A 16,885-nucleotide genomic window follows, 5' to 3' on the forward strand; every position below is an offset into this window, starting at 1 on the left:
ATTTAACTTACTGATCTTTGCTAAGCACATTTACTTTTAAAAAATGTATTCTAAAGATAGTAAAGATTATATAACTGCAAACTAGTTGCTTATTGGTTTGTGTTGTGTACTGTGCAAGAGGCATGGGAAAGGTCAACTCCTGGTAGACCTAAAAGACACAAATGAACACTCTTCTGTAATTCTTAAAGTTCCAGGCTAAACCCAACTAGTCCTAGTAGTGAAATGCTATAATATACCTGCGTGTGTTGACCTCATGTGAATGTAAACTATTAATTAGCTATATGACCGTCTGCAGCTCCAATAAGGTGCTATATCTTTATATGTACTATGAAAGTTTAAGCACTGCCTGGTCTGTGCAATCATACACTATATTGCCAAAAGTATTGGGACGCCTGCCTTTACACGCACATGAACTTTAACCTCTTGCCGCCCAGCCACTGCATTAAAACGGTGGCAGGGCGGCACAGCTGCGCAAAAGCACGTTTTTAAACGTGCTCTGCGCTCCCGAGGATTTCGCGGGTAGTGGGGGCATTTATGTACAGCATTGCATGACCGCGCAATTGTCAGTTAAACTAATGCAGAGCTGTATAGCAAGAAATTGCATAAATTGCAGTATCTATACCATAGTTTGTAGACACTATAACTTTCACACAAAGCAATCAATATACACTTATTGGGATTTTTTTTGCCAAAGACATGTAGTAGAATACATTTGGCCTAAATTTATGACTAACTTTGAGTTTACTATATATTTTTTATAGTCATAAGCAAAATATACCTTTTTTTTTTTGTTTATAGCACAAAAATTAAAAAGTGCACCTTTTTAAAAACAGTCTTTTGTTCAAGCTGAATTCCAAATTTCACTTTAAATCGTTTGGGTAAAGTTGGAGCCAAAAAAACTATTTCTATTACAGCAGTGGACTGCAGTAGTATGGATGACTCAAAATTGAGTCAGCCCGATTGCTTCTCAGCCATTCAGGAGAAGCCTTTTTTAATCAATGAATACAAGCATTCCTCTGATTAGCTGAGGTAGAGATCGTGACATTATCCTCCTGCCTCTCCACTCCAGCTAATCAGACTAAAGTGCCACAAAGGACTAGTATGAGGCCCTTCAGTGCACAGTGCAATTTTTTTTTCTTGCTGCCAGGTTAAAGAGTAAAATATTATCTGGCTGCCTATTGGCTGAAGGAGGCACCTCACCAAAGAGCAGCACGTCTGACTATTGGGCAATCATGATAACAATGCTGGCTTTGAAATCAGAGGATTAGAAGCTACCAACAAGGAGTAAATGGAAACTTTGTGTTCCTTACAGTACAGAAATATAACTTTATATTGGGAGTGTAGAATTGTGAATAGGACACATACTGTATACCGTAGAAAAGATTTCATATTCAAATACAACCTTTCCAACCCTGCCAACTTAAACAAATTCAGTCTTATTTTTTAATAGCCGCACATTATATAAATCCATTTTGCCCCACCAAATGCCCATTCAGACCCAGCTATTACCTTGTAAGTAGCTGTGACATCATCACTGTGTTACACACACATACCCTGTGTAGAGAGTAGAACTGTGGGAGGGACCCAGAAAGCCAACCTACTACAGGCTGCCTGCAGAAAACTACAGGAGGGGGCGGAGACAAGACCAGTCACTCTGCACAAGGAGAGAGAGCAGCAGTGTCTAGGCTTTATTACAGCAATACACATGCCCCTTGTATTTTGACAATATTTTCTAATCCTGTAAACCTTGACAATCAACATCTTTTTTGCTCCCTTTGGCTTGTTAAAAATGCAATTAAAAGGGTAATTGATTTAATAAGTGCAAAAAGTAAAAAAAACAAAAACAAAAAACTATTGATTGTACTAGAAATACTGTAAAGTGAAAACACCCTGTGCTCCCTGCCTCTGCTGCATGGTTATCTGTTAGCATATATTCCCATTCACTCTGCCCCATTTTGTGAAGATAAAGCGAGGGGCAGATGTTCTGTAGCCCTAACACACTTCATGTTTGTTAGGACAACTTTTAAGGACTAGTAACCTTCAATAGATTACGTTTTTGCTCTTGGATTTTGATAGCTATAGAGATTTGCACAGTTACATCTGTAATGGCAGTATGACAGGACATCCATGAAAGTGTTTAGGGCTTCATTCACTTGAATAATCAAAGTGGACAAATTGGTAGGCATTTATCAGCAGCCAAGTACCCCCAGGTGCTGGCAAGGAAAGGGTGTACTGTAATTAATTTGTTATTTATTTATTTCAGGTACATGCATAGCGGTGTCAATTTACACAGCACTTTACATATATATTGTGCATTCACATCAGTCCCTAACCCTCAAGGGGCATACCATCTAAGATCCCTAACATATACTCATAAATACATATACTAGGGCCAATTTAGACAGGACCCATTTAACCTCCCAGCATGTCTTTGGAGTGTGGGAGGAAACCGGAGTACCCAGGGGAAACCCATGCAGGCACAGAGAGAACAAGCAAACTCCAGGCAGGTGGAGCTGTGGTTGGGATTCGAACCAAGGACCATAGTCCTCAACTTTTGCCAATGGACAGTAACCTAAAGGAAATCTATGGTCACATTATTATCATTTAAGAACATCAGCACTGTGATAACAATACAAGCGATAGTTATTTTTGACAATCCAATGCTTACTTGAAAAAAATCTCCATCCATTTATTATTATTATTATTATTATTATACAGTATTTATAAAGCGCCAATAGTTCGCTCAGCGCTGTACATTATAAAGGGGGACAGAACATGTGACAGAACAATACCAATACAATGCAAAACATGAGGGGATCGAGGGCCCTGCTCTTTCAAGCTTACAATCTAGGAGGGAGGGGATGGTGGCACAGGAGGAGATAGCTGTGGGGGATGGAGTGGTAGGAAGAGTGGAGGAGGTCGGCAAGTTAGCAGGGTCCATGATGTGAGTTTTACCTTTCCACAACTTCCTGTATTCCCTGCATGCTTTGCAGCTTCTCTTGGTTCTGGCATTTCCCAATTCTAATCAAAAATTAAAAAAAAAGAAAAAAAGTTTTGGTTGGTGTTTTCTTTAAGCAAGTGCATTTTGCATGATCAAATGGTCAAACTTTGTAATATAATTTTTTATCGAAGCCTTGGCTCAACAAGTAAAAGGGCCTTAAAATGGTAGTAAACCCTTACATACACCCAGTGAAGTGACTGGTCTCAGGTGATACACAGAGATGAAACAAATCCTCCTACATGAGCTGTACTTGTCTGTCTACATCCACCTTTCCCCTACATCCATTCAGAGTGCAGAATTTGCACAGGATCTTTCAGCTCTGAAAAGCAGGGGGCGGGGAAGTCAAGTTAAACTAAGTGAGAGGAGCTCTGAGAGCTGATTGGAGGGAAGGAACACACCGTCCTTCACACAGGAACAGAGCTGAGAATGTCACTCAAAGGTTGTGCCCTCCCTTGTCATAAATTTTTTCTTGGTGTCAGGAAAACTTGTCAGAAGTGACTCATGCTTATGGCAGAGGAACGAGACAGCCGACAGAAATGACACTTAATGCTCTGGATTGAGACAAGCACACGCTATAGAGGGGTATGCTTTGTTCATATTTCATGCCGGAGGTTTACAGTCACTTTAAGTATTTCCATACTGAAGTTGTCTTTAAAACTGTATAAACAAAAAAGTTTGTTCTAATAGAAAAATAAAAATTTGAAACCATTATTCAATCATTAAAATTCCATTTTTGACAATCAATTGAATTCTTGTGGTCAGTCGTATTTCGATTGTATTTGTGATTTCTAGTGGACTAGCTGAAAATTGTCACTTGTATGGCAAGCTAAAGGCTGGGTTCACACCCAACGTTTTTTGTGAATGTGTGTTTTCATGCAACATAAATTGGGAAGTTCATTCAGTTCACTTCACCGGCTGCGCCACTCGCAACAAATGCTCCAAAGTAGCTCATGTAGCTTTTTGGGTGTTGCGCTTCAGACGTCTGCTTGCCGCATATGGGGTGTCATTTGCACTGAATGACACTGCAAACATAACATACATTTATGCATGCCTTTGCGCATGTTCACAAAACACTTGAAACATTGTTAACCCAAGTTTAGGATATTGCTGTCCCTTTTTTTTTGTTTTGTTTTTTTCACCTTTGATTTTGCTACTAAGTAAAAAAAAAGCTGATATTGTATACAGTGGGCCACGTGTAAAGCCTCCAAAGTGTCCAAATTGGTTGCTGAACACTGTTCTATTTGTATCTTTCCTGGACTGAGCCCTAGCTGTTGTTTGCTATGTTTTGTATGTGTGGATACTACTGTACATGTCAGAACTGAAAATGTAAATGAGTCCATAGTCCCTTATATATAAAACAAAGTGTGGGAGAAGCAATGTCTTTTCCTTTTTGTTTTCAAATATTTGTGCTCCATATGGGGTTTATGAATCATACACTGGATTATCATCAGTTCGGCTGTGCATTCCAGGAACATTACTGCCACTGATTGGAAATGCTGTTGTATCCAAAGCTGGAATCTGTTCTTTTCAACAATTCCCCCAGCATCTGCTGAGCAGATCTTTCTGTTACTAAAAATGACTTGCTTGTTTTTTCTGGGGATGAGAGAGTAGTAAAATATGGCAGCGTCTATAAATTGACATCACACTTCATGTTTGTAACACAAAGGTGCCTCCTGTTGTTCCTCTCCAACCCTACTGTCTTTGCTGCACTTTAATTGTAAATTATGACCCAGAAAAGTAGTCAAACTAATAAAATGTGCGGTTAAAGTTCATTGTTTTCCAGCTTGGGACATTTAGTATTTATGTCAGTTTGAGGTTTTTGTGATGTGGTTTCGGGGGAAATAAATTTATATAAACTGATCTTTATTTTTGGGATATAATATTTCAAAGTGTTTCCATGAAGGCTAATCATGGAATTGGACTTTAGTAACTCTTTGTGTTCCTGTCTTCTTTGTTTCTAGGAGGAGGACGAGCTGGACTCTCACACAATGGTCAAGACCAGTTCTGAGAGTGCTGGGACCATGAGAGCGGCTAGCACAATGAGCGAAGGTGCTCAGACCATGATTGAACATAATAGCACCATGCTAGAATCGGATTTGGGGACCATGGTCATAAACAGCGATGATGAGGAGGAAGAGGAAGAAGAGGATGGAACGATGAAGAGTAGGTTTTGTTATACATTGCTAGAATTTAAAGCGCTATACCCACATTTTCTCAAACAACGATTTCGAAGCAGTTTGAAATTAGAGGTTCCAGAGTCTAATTTGCTTGTTCGGCATGTACAAATCACAAAAACAGATCAATATGAGTTAAATTAGTTATTCTATGAGCGTGAGCATTATCAAACGTTGATATTAATCAGCAAATTGCCATGTGCATCATTTTTTGGTCTTCTGCTCCCAATCCTTAGAATTAATGTACAAAGCTATAACTCATGCCTTTTTTGCCATAATGATCATTGTTTACAGCAAATTTAAATATTTACTGTAAATAATGATTCTTACAGGAAATGATGCTTGCATTTTAGTTTTGTGAATTGTTTTTTGTTTTTTTTTTGTTTGCAGTTATTCATCATATGCAGGTCACAGTGAAGAGCCTGCTGTGTCGATCAGAGCTTTCCATAAGGCCCCTTTAATACAAAGGTGCTGATTAAGTCCACCTATCAGTTTTTCAGGCGGACCTGAGCAGACAGTCCATTCACCCCTATGGACTGGCAAATGTAAATGGACTTGTGTCCATTTACCATCTGCCTACCTCTGATCTGATTCAGTCTGCTGAAAAAATAGAAGGGGATGAATCCTCCATCATCTAGACAGATCTGATTGGAGGACAGTGGAGTCTGTTTACGCCCGACTGCCCATAGAGCAGAGTGGGCTCTGGGGCTCTTTCCAAGTCTGCTCTGCATAAACTGAGTGGACACGAACCTGTCATCTGCCCGCTCTGCTCATCATAGATTCAGTGGACAGGTCTCCTGCTGATCAAAACGGAGTCCACCCCATGTGACACGGACCTAAGAGTAAAAAAAATGTTACCTGTCAAAAGTATGCTGCAGAAAACACTCTGAGATATGAAGAAAAGGCCAACAAAACACAAGGTCCCTAGCATACTTGAAACAATTTAGGCTAGGTTTTCCTAGCTAGCTTTAAAGAACAATTTAAAAGCAGAAGTTTTGATTGTATACACTTGTAAATACATGTGAAATTCAAACTGCTGTGCCAAGGCGCTTCTGATAATTTCTGAGCTATTTGTGTTCCCCCCTATGGGACATACAGTATATAGCAATGCACAAACAGAGAGCAGACTCCCCTGGAGAAATTCTGTCTTCCTTAAAAGTACAACACACCAGAAGCCCAGACCTTTGCACGGCTGATTAAGATTCCCATAATTGGGGGACTCAGATAGTTTCGAGATAGGGACCACTTATCAGAGGTGCATTGATGTGTCAGTGTGGCTTACTCATATTTGCAAATGTATTCCACCACCTGGAGAATGTAAAGTAACTTTGTCTCAAACCTGGCCAGTACACTGTGTGTAGAATGATCAAATACAACAGCACTGAAGGATTAGTAGATCCAGTGATAAGACAAAAGAATATATGCAAATTTTTACCTTTCTTGTTGAAGTCAAGCTTGGTCCTGACTTCTCCCATATCCTGAGCCTCATTGTTAGTAATGTGTAGACTTATAACTAAAGGCCTCTGTATGGCAGTCTAAATAAGTACCAGATCCAGTTAGTTTGTGATGTAAAAGCATCAACAAATCTACTTCCTTTACCTTCTTGAACTGCGCCAAATCCTCTTTCATTTTGTCTCACGTGCTCCCCCTCCCAGACACTGCAGCACACAGTAGGATGGTTTTAGCAACAGAAGCAGTGCTGCCAATTTAGTGTGCAGGACTAAGGCTGGGTACACACTAGAAGGTATGTTTTTGTTCAGTCCAGCGGGTTGGTGAGAGGTCCTTCTGCCAACACAAGCAATGTTACTGTGGCGATTTCCCCCGCTGTGTCTGTGTTCTGACAGGGGGACTGTCCCCACTCCCCACCAGAGCATTCTGAAGCCAGTGGTTGCCAGCACTGGTCAGATGCTGGTTTTCCAGCATGCTTATCATGAGACTGGCTTTTCTAGGACAGACATCTGTACACATTGGGTGAAAGTTGGCCGGTTCCTGCTGACTTTCGGCCCATGTGTACAAGGCGTAAAGGTTCCTGCATACTAATGGACAAGCTACAGGCTTTTGAATCAGTAGTTACAATGCTGATAGCCACTCCACTACAGTATCATCTTCTACTGTAGTGAAAGCAAGCACAACATACATCATAGTGGCAAATCTCTGCTCTTAACTCAGAAGCAGTACATCATTGTTGCTATACCATCACAGGAAGCTGTATTAGCCGAGCTTCACTGGCAGACTCTGCAGGTCCACGTGGGACTTTTCTGGGGAACTGAAAAGTGCAGATACACATAATTGAATGCTACAATACACTTTTTTTTTTCTTTTAGTGGGAGTCCATAGTTCTAATTTAATTCTACAACTTGCATATGGTGTGTTAAGTCAACGACTCGTGCATAAGAAAATTATTCATGACAAAAGCTTGTGTGTCAAAATATCTGATTTCGAAACTTCCACACCTAAATCAATCAAGCAGTTTTAAAAGCCAAAAACGAACACACAACGATTCTATTTTTGTTTAACCACTTCCAGTCCAGACGCTTCTACCCCCTTCCTGTCCAGGCTAATTTTCAGCTATCAGTGCTATCACACTTTGAATGGCAATTGCGCAGTCATGCAACACTGTACCCATACGAATAGCATTTTTTTGAGACCGATAAAGCTTTATTTTGGTAATATTTATTCACCACTGGGATTTTTATTTTTTTTGCTATGTAAATTAATGTGTCCAATTTTGAAAAAAAGTGTTTTTCTTATAAAATTTTGCAAATAAATAGTATTTCATCATAAATCTTGGCCAAAATTTATTCCGTTATATATTTAGTAAACAAAAAATAACCCAAATTAGTTTATAACCAAAAATTATAATTTTTAAACATTTTTTTCCATTTTTAAAAATTTTTTTTAATATTTTTTATTTATTTATTTTTTTACATACTATCATCCTAGCAGTACAGTGTCACCATGGTGACACTACTACTTGTGGGGGGTGATGATTTTTTTTTTTTTTTTACATTGATTTATTTTACACCCATAAAGGATGTAAAAGCAATAATTTCTCCTTCTCTCTAGTTGCATTCTTGCAGCCATTGAGAACTACTGTGTGAGCTGTGATCGGTCACAGCTTGTCACATGGTACAAGGCTGTTGGGAATAGCCTTGTACCAGGGGCGGACTGACAACTCATGGGGCCCGGGGCAATAGGGGATCATGGGGCCCCTGTGTCCTTGCCCAAACTAAAAAAAGCCTATGAAAAAGGTACCAGGGGCATCTCATGGAGCCCCCTACTGACCCCGGGCCCTCGGGAAGTGCCTGAGTTTCCAAATGGTCAGTCCTCCCCTGCCTTGTACCATGTGACCGCTGTGATCATTCACAGATTTCACACGAAGTAAGCAATGATGTCACAAGTAACATCTTGCTTACTACTCTGCATGTGATCACTGATTGGCCAATCAGTGATCACATGCTCAGGACCTTGTACAGAGGTCCCGTCCGATCGGTGTTCCACTGTGTCCGGAGGACACAGTGGGCACCAGATCGCGGTGCTGCGCGCTCCTAGGGAGCGCTCACAAGCAGGGTGCGGGGAGGCTGTTTATAAACAACCACCCGACCCTGCACTGCCACCGTCTGGCCGTTTATATACAACGGCCAGACGGGAGGTGGTTAAAGAGCTCTGCAATCAGAGAAGAAGTGCTAAGGATTTAGGGAAGTAATTGTTATTCAGTGATGCACATAGTACTCTGTTGAGTGTGACCGCAAAGCCAGAGGTGGGTTCTAGTGAGTGCAGAGCACCAGGAATTATTTCTCATTTATTTCATCCTCCGCAAATGTTAACAGTCTGTGTGGCTGATTTTATTGTGAGGGCTTTAGGATCACTTACAGAGTGGTGTCTTTTGTGAGTTTGTGTATCATGACATGGTAATAAACCTAATCAATAAAACCTATAAGTTTTAACATGTTAAAATCATTTTAACATATTTTTGTAGTGTTATGGAGAACATAAAGAAGCTGAGGCATCAGAATCATTTATTAAGTTTGCTCTTCCTACCAGTGATAGCCATTATTTGCTCCAGATCCGTACTTTGTCTCTAAAGCCCTGTAACAGCAGACAGAGGTTAAGGCTACAAAAGTCCATGAGTTTGGGAGTGACTATGATACCTAGATATTTAAAATATGTAGCAACTGGTATCTCACAAATGACCGAGACAGGCCAGAAAGATGTGTCATCAAGGTGAACTTAGTCCACTTAATGAGCAGGCCAGAATACACTTCAACCTCAGTGACTGTATCCATAACCACTTGGAGAGATGTGGAGGTGTCTTCTAGCATTAACATAGCTCATCCGTATATAGCATGATCTTTTCATGGATTTTGCCAAACTGAATCTCCACGATGTTAGGGTTAGCCTGTATCATGGCCACCCAGGGCTCATTCGATATGGCGAAGAGCAGTGGTGATAATTGGCAGCCTCGGCGGGTGCCTCCTGAGAGCTCAAAAGTAGGCAACATTCCTCCTTCCTCCCTAATAGCATCTTAAGGACCAGTATATAACAGTTTTACCCACAAGATAAATTTGTCTGGTAGTTCATTGAGATTTACAAGCCGGCAGCTGCAAAGGATGCCAGGACTTGTAGTTTTCTCATTCACAGAACTTTTTATTTTATAATTCTGACAGTAGGAGAATATCTCCCGCTAGCTGTCACAATGGGAGATTGGGGGGGGGGGGGGGGGTTCTGAGGCCGGTCCGTTCGTAATGTTAAATTTTACACCCTGAGTATGGGTGTAACATGTTATAAAAGGTAAACTTTTCCTTTAAACTCTTATGCTCTGAACATTAGCTAGATTGATCCAGTTGGAATCCTGCCATAACATATTTAACCACTAGGTGGAAATGAAGAGCAACTAATGGATTAGATAGGGGACCAAGAGCTCCTGAATGATTTTAGCTGTAATAGAAATATGTTCAAATATTTGACTTTGGCATCTTTTTTAAAAGCTGAAAAGAGATCATTTTCAGTTTTGTAACAAATGTAGAAAAACAATAATCTATTTCAGGTGCATCAACACTCAATAATGGTAGTGGTGGTAAATTTAAAGCAGATTGTACATTCAGACTTACATTATTTCTTTGTTTCCCCACTATTATTATGATGCTGTTAACAAGTACTGTCTTTTTAGGATCCAACTGATGGGATACCTCCTTTTTGAATTCTTAAGAAACCTTTCAACCATTGTAAACCTTTAAACGTACGTTTTCTGTGCCACTCTGATCCTGGTTTCATTTTGGCATTAAGAGCTTGCTTTCCTAAACTTTAAGGCTCATGCACCACCTTCCTGTCTATTAAGAGCACGCTTATTGGACGCTGGCATGATAGGTGGACATACAGTAAAAATTGGGGTAGGACTTAGCTCAGATTTGGGCAAGGTGACCCCTATTGATATCCAGATTAGAGGGGAACAGGGGAAGCTTTTCTGTCAACCAGATGGCTGTGTTTTGTGTTCTTAGATGTAACTTTTAGTTCTAAAAAAATTAAAATGATGGACAGATTCACTTTATTTTCAATAATTTTATTGAAGTTTTCAAGTGTACAAAAATATAACCCCCTGTAACAAGAGGAGAAATATAGAAAATAAAGTAAATATATAGGAAATAAAATAAATCATAGCCTCGCAGGGCATACACATGACCATACATCAATAGATGGAAATAGAATAAACTATCCAACAGAATAACAAAATTGTGTTTCAACCGTTAAGGCTGGATCCGGATGTATCCATGACTCTATCCTTCAAATACCAAGTTTTCCAATATTTCCAAACTTTGTCAAAGGATTGTATATATGTCTGACCTGCATGCTAACAGTCTCTCAAAAGAGTAGATAGATTGAGTAATAGAGATTACTTCGGACAAATTGGGTGCCTTGTCTCCCCTCCAATGTCTTGTTATAGTCAGACAGGTTCACTTTAAAGTAGAAATAAACTCTGCTATATTTTTGCAAGTACATTGACTCCCAGGAGCTTTTTTTGCCATTGTGCTAGTGTGCACATCATATTAGCACTATATGCCAAACTTACTTTTCAATCTAAGCCCTCCAGCAGTTAGCTGTCAGCGCTCCCACTGGTGCTTCCATCTTCTCCCGCTCTTCCTTCGGGGTTTGCTCAGTTCGGCCAGTCGATTTTCTGGTCAGTGATGACGTCACTCCCATGCATGCACACAGAAGTCACATTATCAAGGCACAAAGCAGTGCCCTAAATGTAGGCTAACATTACTGATGACAAGCAGGGAGAAGGGTTTATGACAACAGGGACCAATAAGGTCTTTTCTGTCACTGAAACAGAACCTGTCAGAGGTTTTTACATTTTTTTTCTCTTTTGTTAGTTTAATTCCACTTTAAATAGAGCAACTGATTTACTTAAAAGCTAGGTATACCCAAACTGTTCTGCTTTGCATGCTTGTCAGATAATTGGTTGAGGATATCGATCTATTGGATTCCCCAGTCCCACAGGTTCCCACTGGTATTACAGGTCCAGATAATAAAGTCACTTTAATACAGTGTAGCATTCAGAAGCCCAGTGCAAAAGCAATACTTTTTTTTTTGTCCGCCTAAGATGGAACAGAGAAACTACTGTAGGAAAATTGTTGCTGCTGTTATGCAGTTAGAAGCTGAAAGGTGATATACCGCTTGGCCACCCACCGCTGTACATGTACTGCGGCAAGGCAATTCCTACAGGCACAGCAACATACCTGTACGTTGTTGCTTGTTTCCGGGTTTTGGACGCCTAGTACCCTGTGATTTGACACAGCAGGAGTTTGTCAACAGATCCGTCCAATAATTCATGGCTCGGACCTGCTGATGGGCTATGTCAAATCACATCCCAGAGCACTGTGTTGACAAACAACCTAGGGCTCTCTACAGAGGGAATGATTGCTTTGTTTCTTTTCCTTGCTAAGCAGGGAAAAGAAACAAATCAATCTGTAGTAAAAAACAGCACATATTACACACATTAAACGTTGTTAGGCATACAGTTAACCCCTTGATTGCCCATAGATGTTAACTCAGCCAGTGTTTTTGTATTTTATATAGTGAAAGTGTACATTAGTAGCACTGGTCACTGTATTCGTGTCACTGGAGATGTCCGCGGCAGTTAGTTCCCACAAACTGTCAGTATCAGATTGTCCGTCGCATCAGAGTCCCACTATAAGTCACTGATTGCCGCCATTACTAGTATTAAATTTTTTTTTAAATAAATAAAAAACATATGTCATTGTTTGTAGATGCTATAACTTTCGTGCAAACCAAATAATATACAATTTTTCGGTATATTGCCAAAGACGTAGCACAATACAAATTTGATTTTTTTTTTTAATTTTAATTGATTTTTTAAAGTTTTTTTTATTTTTTAGATGTAATTAGCAGGAAGTAAAAAATATTGTTTTTTTTCCTTCAAAATGTTCGTTCTTTTTTTCATTTATATAATAAAGAGTAAAAAGCCCAGTGGTGATCAAATACCATCAAAAGAAAGCTCTATTTGTGTGAAAAAAATTATATAAATTTCATTTGGGTATAGTGTTGCATAACCGCACAATTGGTAAATAGTTAAAGTAGCGCAGTCCCAAATAGCAAAAATGGCCTGGTCATTAAGGGGGTAAATTCTTCTGGAGCATAAAGCGGAGTTCCAGTGAAAACATAAAAAAATTAAAAGTAGTTACAAAAATTGTAGCTGCTGACTTTTCATAAAAACAGCCATGCACCTGTTCCTTGTTTCTACGGTGTGTGTCCCTGCAGCCTGTTTCACCGGCCGTCCTGTGTTCCGGGCGCCTGATCTTCAGTGTGGGCACCCAGCTGTCACAGCTTGCGGCTTCACAGCCGGGTGCCCACTGCACATGCGCAAGTAGCGCTGCTCTTTCTGTATGGTCCAGTAGTCATCTGGGACCTGTCACATATCCCAGAAGACTACGGTGAGGGGGGATGACAACTTCCATTTCCGATTGCTTAGGCGATCGCAGCGGAAGTGGGAGCAGGTACCTGTCAATTTTGGGTACCCGCTCCCCCAAGGTGACCATCCTTAACAGGGAGCTGGGAACCAGTCCTTAAAGTGAAACTTCCCCTTTTGGGTGGAGCTCCGCTTTAAGTGGTTAAACACTGTTAATAAAGCTGGCAAATATCATTTTCTATGGAGAGATCCCTTATTTCCAGGAATTACATATTTCTGTGGATATGACCTGATGTGTTCAATTGTGTATCATCTAGCGATAGCAGAAAGCCCCTCCAGTCTCTAATTCCATGGCAAATTTAGGTAACCGTGAGTTAAGCCGTCTATAGAAGGATCAAAATTTGGCCAGTTCAGCAGGAACCAGCTGAATTTCAATCCATCTATGGGCAGGCTGTTTATACTGAAGTCAATGTATATATCAACTTCAGTACAACCAGCCTATCCTTGATTTTTTTTTTTTTCGATCTCTGCTGGGAAATCTCCCACTGTCAGAATACAATAGCTCTGCAGGAGGGATTCCCCCATCACTAAATGTGTTGATGGGGGAATCGAGCAATTTTCTTTCCTTCACCCCATGGTTGAAGGAAAGAAAATTGGCTTTTGTATGGCCTCCCTTAATCTACCTTTGTGTATTGTATATTGTGGTAGCTGGAGCACACCTAGGGAACTCACAGACTTTCAGGGACACTACGTAGACCCCTTGCAGACAGTATACTGGTGGGCCTGATTTTGGAACATGGAACTCCACCACTGCAAGGCATCAACCATAACCACTATTCTGCCTGTGTTATATACAGAACTGTTTGGTGTCACACACACACACGTACACGTTTATACAGTGTTTGCTGTTATCCCGAACGCATGCTCTATTTATGCAGAAATCTAAATCTAGAGTTGCTCACACCTTTCAGGGGCATCAGTTGCCTACTCTGTGTGTTTAGTGAGTTCCTTTGATGCACAAGCTAAGGAGCTTGCCGCAGGAAAACTGCCTGTTCCATTTTTTCTCTTCTCTATCAGTGCACAGTGAACAGTCCTCTCTCCAGACATAATCTTAAGACCAGCTTACAAACAAACCCACACTTGAAATGATCCTCCTAAATAAGCTTGACATTACCAGCCCCCCCTCCCAAAATACAGGTACAGTTGTATCTGTATTATGGGTGATTTGAGAATTCAGTAAAGCCCATTTTGGAGGATCACTTTGACCGTAGGTTTAGAAGCTAAGGAGCAACTCTAGGCAAAATGTTAAACAATTTAGTGAACTACTTATACTACCCATGGAACACTCTAGCATTGTTGGGGACAGAAAATTGTCAGTTTACCTTAATCAGAATGTAATTTGTCTATGAAGCCAAGTTTGATAAGGTTTTCACACTACTAGAAATGACTGTCCTCTTTTTAAATCATTTCATGCCAGGGAGCTGCCGCCTCTTTCTAAAGTCTGAGTAAAGGAAAACTCCAACTAAAATTTAAAACTAGCCTTCAGTGCAGGGGAAGCCCCACTTAAATGCTCATTTTTGTCTAGGGTAGCATTACCCTTCATTCCCCTGGCAGCCGGTAATCTTCTCTTCCCTCTGAGACTCTGGATTGGGGGCCGTTAACTTACAATGCAGGACTGCTGGTCCTTTATTGTACGTGATGACTTAAGAGTGTGACTGATGGATGAAGCGCAGAAGAGAAGAGGCTTTGGGGACCAAACACACGGAGAGGAGGAAGTCTGTGGGAGCAAGGATAAGTTAAAAAAAATTTGTATCTAAAGCTACCCTTGATAAAAATGAGCATTTAACCTTGCAGTTTAGGTTTAGCCCCACTGCAGTCGGTAGTTTTTTCCCCCAGATTTCAGCTTTAAAGCTCTAAAAAACTTGGAAAGAGGCACTACTGGAATCTGTGACCTTACCGTATGCATTTTGTCAGGATCATATTCTGGGCCAACCAAAGATGAAAATACTGATTCATCTGATAGGTTGTGGAAAAGGAGTATGTATGTCACAGGCCTTTAGCACAATGAAACCTTGTTAACTTTGATTAGAGTTTCTTAGGATGAAAGACGTAGAAAGTAGGTTTACGCCACAACTTCTAATATCCTGTTATTGAAACTATGAAGTCAATTTTCATTTGTAAATGTTTCCAAGAGTCTGGTTACATGCCTTGGATGTCCTGTTCTGTCCCTGTGTGCATCTCTTAGGGTTAATGATATCATTCTGTTATTCTGTACGGCTCTGTAAGTCCTCGCATAGCACATGGGGAGGGAATGTGTTGTACTAGCTGTCTGGCTATCTCATTTTCCATCACACATCAGAACTCTGCTTCTGGTACCATTTCTCCCAATGGTATTTGTTTGCGAAATATAGTTCCCTCAAGTGAGACACAGAATAGGCAAGTTGTGGTGTATTGCTGCTTTATTAGTATCAACATCAAACTCATAATGTCCCTGTAAGTCCAAAGAAAAGAAGCCAACAGCACACTGTAAAATCCAATGCTTGTAAAGCTTTATTATGGATGTTTAAATGCCTTCCTCATCTCTACGAAAAATTCCATCTGTGGATGAAATACGTCAGAGGAGGAGGTCCCAGGCTGGGCTTTGCGTGGATTGTCCAGAGTAATAAAGCTTTACAAGCGTTGGATTTTACAGCATGCCTTTAGCTTCTTTCCTTTGGATTTACTGATCGTTTAGGGAAAGGATGAACCTCTGCTTGGCATTGGCACCCGGTCAGCCAGGGGAGTGACCCAAAATAATAGGCTTGGGAACAGCAAAAAAAACTTTTTGTTCATTCTGTCCCTAGCTGAGATTATCCATAGCTGTAATCATACATACGTATCTTTTGTCTCTGCTTAGGTCTACCTTTTTGGTCTACCTTTTTTTAAGTAGTGTGTTTCAGATATGGAAAATACAGTTCTGTGCTTACATAGCAGTAGTAGTTCTTCCTCTTATTTATTTTCATGAAATCTTTGCTTTCTGGTGGATTTATTATATTGAGAATAGAACTTCTAATGTTAGACCTTACAATTTGGAACTGCTGCATTCTAAATGTAGATGTTACCTACTCTCCTTGAAATTAAATAAAACGCTAGATGCCCTTAATGCAAATCAATGCATGGCCATTAATGACAAAGCAACAGGTTAACTTTAATGCTCCCCCCCCCCAAATACTAATATGCTCACCCGCTAGAACACAGAAAATACCAGTTACTTCAGTATGTGCTGGTGGGGGTATTGAAACTTATAACATTTGCTTTGCCCCCTTCATTTTATACAGTATCTTCAGGAACCACGTGAAACCAAGCAGCTATGCTGAAGTCCGAGTCCCCAAATATCTACCTTCACCTAAGTTAGTCTTTCTTCCCTTGAACCCATGAAAACACTTCTAGATCTTGGGGAGTCCCTGAAATGCGGCACAATGGTGTGATCAGTGAATTGTAGATATAGCAATAAATATGTAAATATAACAAACACTAACAAAATATAAACATAATCCATACTGAAAAAAACTACATCGCTGATCTTCGAATTCTAGCTTTGGAGGGAAAATAGTGGATGGACTCTAAATTCACATTATGTATGGACATGTAATGCGTGTGCACCATTTCTAATGTGTTTGCACTAAATTGAATGCTGGATTAAGAGCCAGTTACTGAGCCTCAGAATTTGCAGACCAGGTAATTGCTAATGCTCCCTTTGTTAGCTCCTTGCTGTTTCCTAAAAAGGAGAGGGAAGTGAGAGAC

General features: G+C 40.2%; 1 protein-coding gene across 1 annotated transcript in view; it reads left to right on the forward strand.

Annotated features, from left to right (window-relative positions):
• Positions 1-16,885, forward strand: part of STK3 (serine/threonine kinase 3) — a 288,476-nt gene that overhangs the window by 175,785 nt on the left and 95,806 nt on the right. Inside the window, exon 9 of the mRNA XM_089666443.1 lies at positions 4,963-5,164. Coding sequence (XP_089522569.1) covers positions 4,963-5,164 — 202 coding nt within the window. The remainder of the gene's footprint in view (positions 1-4,962; positions 5,165-16,885) is intronic.

Source organism: Staurois parvus, unplaced genomic scaffold, assembly GCF_062004578.1.
Source record: "Staurois parvus isolate SC_StPar_1 unplaced genomic scaffold, SC_StPar_1.0 ptg000052l, whole genome shotgun sequence".
In the NCBI taxonomy this organism is placed as follows: Eukaryota; Metazoa; Chordata; class Amphibia; order Anura; family Ranidae; genus Staurois; species Staurois parvus.